We start from the raw sequence: 5,000 nt of genomic DNA, 5'->3' as shown, positions 1-5,000 counted from the left end.
CATTTTATTTATTTATTTATTTATTATTATTTTTTTTTTTGAAGTAATAAAATTTTTTTTCTCCTGAATAATATAATATTTTTAAAAACAAATTTTTTTTTAGTATCACTATAATTATTATATATATATTATCTATATATATATTATTTATATATGAATCGTTAATTTGATTTTTATATATAAATTGTTTTAAAAAGTATTTATTATAAATAAAGTCGTTTATGTTGATAATTTATAAAAAGTTATATAAATGACCACATAATAATATATATATATATATATATATATATATATATATTTATATATTTTTTTTTTTTATTTTTTATTTTATTTTTTTTTTTTTTTTTTGTAAATATGGGTACCTTTATAAACAACACAGGTAACTTTAGAAACAAAACTTTAAACAGTACCAACAAAACATTAAATATAAATTATAAAGTTCAGAGTATATCTCCAAATTCTTCTTTATTTTGTCCTGTATGTAATATACCTTTTACTTATAAAATAAGAATAAATCCATGTTATCATATTATATGTAAGACGTGTTATAAATTAAGTTTACAAGATCAAAAATGTTTAATGTGTAATAATGATATAAATGACATAGAGAATATTTTTATAAAAGATCAAATATATATATGTCCACATAATGATTGTAAGAAAGGATTTATTAATGAAAAGAGTTACCAATATCATATATATTTTAAACATAAATTTTTAAAAGAGAAAAATGAAATAAACAGAAAAGGTAGTAATAATAGTAATATAAATCATGATATACATAATAATATAAACGATACAATAAATTATACTATCCCCGAACAAAAAAATAATAATTTAGGAAACTTTAATATTAATTTGAAGAAGGGGGGTATGAATATTTCTCTTTCTTCACATACGTCCCAGTGGCCTAATGAACTCATAAAAAATAGCTTGGACAGTAACATAAACGTAAATATGAATAATTTAAATAATATAAATAATGTAAATACGAATGATAAATCTAATCTTCCAAATAATAATAATAATATAATAAACCCCTTTGACATAAAAGCAAAGAAATTACAAGAAGGAAATGAACCCCTTTTTACAAACATAACTACAACGAATAAGTTTATGAATACCAACAAAATGAGTACGTCAAATATATTAACCAACAATAATAATATCACTAGTAATAATAACTACAAGTTTTTAAACAACGTCCCAGGAACTGACACGTGGACTAATTCTGTTTTTTCCATCAAATCTAATTTCGACAAAGATGTTAACACGAATAAAGGTGAACAAAATGTTACGGATGTGCAAAATAATAAAAATAACCAACAAGATGATGAGTTAGATAATTTAGAGGATTTTATGTGAGCCACACGTTTCTTCTAATATATGTAAATATGGTTACAGTGGGGGTTAAAAAAAAAGGGAAAAAATAAAAAAATATAATAAAATAAAATAATAAAATAAAATAAAATAAAATAAGTAAAGAAAAATAAAGTTATATATATATATATATATATATATATATATATATTTATATTATAGTTATTCATAAAAAATGTATCTCTTTTTATCCTGGCAAACCATAGGAATGGGTGGTATTATAATATTTTGTGTATTGTAATTATCTGTAAATTATAAAGGATGAATTTTTTTAATTAAAATGGAATGTCTTCTATGTAAGCATCCCACAATATTGATATGTACATATATATATATATATATATATATATATATTTTCCTATTTTTTATCTCTACTTTGACTTTTATTTTTTATTTTTTTTTATTTTATTTTTTTTTATTTTTTTTTTTTTTTTTTTTTTTTTTTTTTTTTATTTTTTTTTTTTATTTTTTTTTTTTTTATTATTTCTTTTCACCTGTAAAAATATTTTTGAACAACAAAAAAAACGAAACTATGAAGATGATAAGAATCCATATAAGCTCGATATTGAAACTAAAGGAACTCTCGAAGATATAGAGCATATTTATAAAATATTCTTTTGTGTTAACAATAATGATTACTATTAGCATAGAGGAATTAATATATTTAAAGAATATAACCCAAAAAAACGGTATATATTTTTTTTCATTTCCTGATATAGCTATATTCATATTTTTTCTTAAAATATCGATGTTTCCTATATAAAGCCAATAAATACATTTTTTTAAAATATTTATTTTATCATATTCATATAATATTTTCTTGTATTCTGTATTTATATTATTATTCCTGTGTATTATTTTCTGTTGATTTTTTTTTAATTTATTTATAACTTCAATATATGAAATAAATATAGTGATTATATTTAAAAGAATTCCTATGATCATTATATGTATAAAATAATTTTTATACATATATATTAAAAACATCCCAGGTAATAATATAATCCATGTTATAAAATGTAATAAACATGAAAAAATTCCACATTGACTACATTGAAGTCTTAAACCAAAAATCCATGAAGAATATATTATTTGACATGATATAATAAATATTAAAAAACTTCTATACATAGAATATAATATTATTTCACTTATAATATTATTATTTCTTTTAAAATCTATGATATGTAATATAGTAAATATGTAAATAATAAAGAATAAGAAAAAGTTCCCATATCTTTTTATCCTTATGAAATTATTCTCAACGACATTTTTTTTTTTTTGTTCTTTTTTCGTCTTCTTTTTCATCATTTCATCAGACATATTTTTTATATTTTTTTTTTCCATTTTATAAATATTATTATAATCATTGTTGATATTAGTATTTGTAGAGCTACTACAACTATTACTATGATTTGTTTCATGATATGTTTGTTTTTTTCCATGATCATATTTTATCATTTCCATACTCGTACTATTTGATGAGGAATAAAATGATACACTGTCTTTCTTATAAGAAGATGATCGTTTAGAATTCATATGATTAGATATTTCGGCTAAATCATAATGTTCGTCTGATTTATCATAGGTACTATAATAATTATCCTCCCTTGTATTATAATTATGAATAAATTTATTTGTATCTTCACCTTTATTTTTACTTTTACTTTTATATTTACCATCATTTTTACCATTACTTTTACTTTTATATTTACCATCACTTTTACTTTTCCTTTTACTTTTCCTTTTACTTTTTATTATTGTTGACAGAGAATGGTGGAAGTCATACTTTTCATACTTCTTTACTAACGACTTGTAAGTATAAATTTTGGTGTCCTTTTGCTGGTTCTTATTATTTGTAAAAATAAGTTCATTCATTATATTGAAGGGACCTAATAACTGCATTAATACAATAAATATAGTAGAGAAAAGAAAAGAATAAGTACTAAAGAATAAACATAATTTTTGCCACACAGCATATTTTTGTTTATATTTATATAAATAAACAAAATGATTGTTATGATTTGGATTATTTATTTCATGTAACATATTAATATATGTATTACATTTAATAAAATTGAATTCATCAGTATTATTATGACTAAGACTTTTATTATATAGAAAATATTCATAAGCTTCATTTTTTAAATAAAAATACATATTTAATATATAAAAGGCAAATGTATAAATACTAATTTTAAATATATTTGTATTTATATTAAAGTAAGATGCAAATGTACTTAATATAAATATAGAGGAACTTCTAGCTAGTGTTCCATATAAAAAAATTGTTAATTTTACATATCCTACTTGTTTAAATATTAATAATATTTCTTCATATATTTGTTGATTCTGTGGAGGTATATAGAAAAAAAAAGTATTCATTATAACTACTGATTTGGTTGTTATCCAATTAATTATTATAACAAAAATAAAAAATTTAAAAACACGAAAATTTTCTTTTAATAATAAAAAATAACAAAATATCAAAAATAATGTACTTATTATTATTAAATAAATATAATTTTTATTATTACTTATAAACCATATATTTTCATAAAAATTTACAAAAACCTCATCATTATAAGATATACATTGACCTAAAGATTCAACATACAAACTATTAGGTATATATGTACAATCAATATCTCTATTCAACAAATCTATAAATATTTTTGTCATACCATATTTCTGTTCTTCTTTTCTATCAAATATTCTAAATATATTCTGTAATAATTCAATAGAGAAGTTACATATTTCTTTTGAACAAAATGTTATGGTTCCATATAAAGAAAATAAACTTAATATACTCATATGTGGACACAACAATCGACACGATTTTATATAATTCCCTTGTGATATTAATCCTAAACATTGATGAAATATAAATAAAGGAATACCATATATTATATATAAAAAAGAATATACAATAGTTAAAGATTCAGGAGAATAAAATATATTATTATTATAATGATTACAAGATTGCCATCCTGAATTATCACATATTACTACCACACAACATAATAAAAAAAATGTACCACCCCATCCTAGCTGTAATCTACCCGTAACTATATTTCTTGTCTCAGTCTTGTTTTCTATATTTGAATACTTATTCTCATTCTTTAATTTTACAAAATAATCAGTATCCTTAAACCATTTATAACTCTCTTTTAATAAATTCTTTTTAAATAAAGCAATCGATTCCTTCTCGATTTTTTTCTTCATCTCAGATTCATCCTTCCTCATTATTACCACGATAACGCTATTACATAAATTATTATTACTACCTTTCTTATAGGCCCCTTAGCTATGAATATAAAAATAAATATTTATAAAAATATAACAATATAATAATATAATAATATACATGTATTTATATTTTTTTTTACGTCATACGTAAAACTATGCATGAAAATATACCTGTCTATATTATGAACTTTTTTTTTTTTTTCCCCCCCACCTTATTTTATGATTTCTGGGTGTTAATAAATAGAAACACAAAAACAATAATATATATATATATAATATATATATATGTGCCTGTGTGTATATACATATTCCTTTTGTTAAAAGGACGTTGCCGCTTTTACATTATATCATCTTTCTATTTTAAGAAAAAA

General features: G+C 20.1%; 2 protein-coding genes across 2 annotated transcripts; one reads left to right on the top strand and one right to left on the bottom strand.

Moving 5' to 3' along the window:
• Nucleotides 1-354: 354 nt before the first annotated feature.
• On the top strand, nt 355-1,365 carry PRSY57_0315100 (zinc finger protein, putative; the record flags this gene model as incomplete). Its single annotated transcript, XM_012905775.2, has 1 exon — nt 355-1,365. The coding sequence occupies one exon, from the start codon at nt 355-357 to the stop codon at nt 1,363-1,365; it is 1,011 nt and encodes a 336-aa protein (XP_012761229.2).
• A 177-nt stretch (nt 1,366-1,542) lies between these two features.
• Nucleotides 1,543-4,626, bottom strand: PRSY57_0315000 (putative membrane protein; the record flags this gene model as incomplete). The annotated part of the gene is made up of 2 exons (XM_012905774.2): nt 1,543-1,625; nt 1,875-4,626. 2 exons carry the CDS (start codon nt 4,624-4,626, stop codon nt 1,543-1,545), a joined length of 2,835 nt encoding a protein of 944 aa, XP_012761228.2.
• Between the last annotated feature and the right edge of the window lie 374 nt (nt 4,627-5,000).

The sequence above is a fragment of the Plasmodium reichenowi genome, chromosome 3 (genome assembly GCF_001601855.1).
Source record: "Plasmodium reichenowi strain SY57 chromosome 3, whole genome shotgun sequence".
Classification (NCBI taxonomy): domain Eukaryota; phylum Apicomplexa; class Aconoidasida; order Haemosporida; family Plasmodiidae; genus Plasmodium; species Plasmodium reichenowi.
This window is presented reverse-complemented; position numbering and strand designations above follow the sequence as displayed.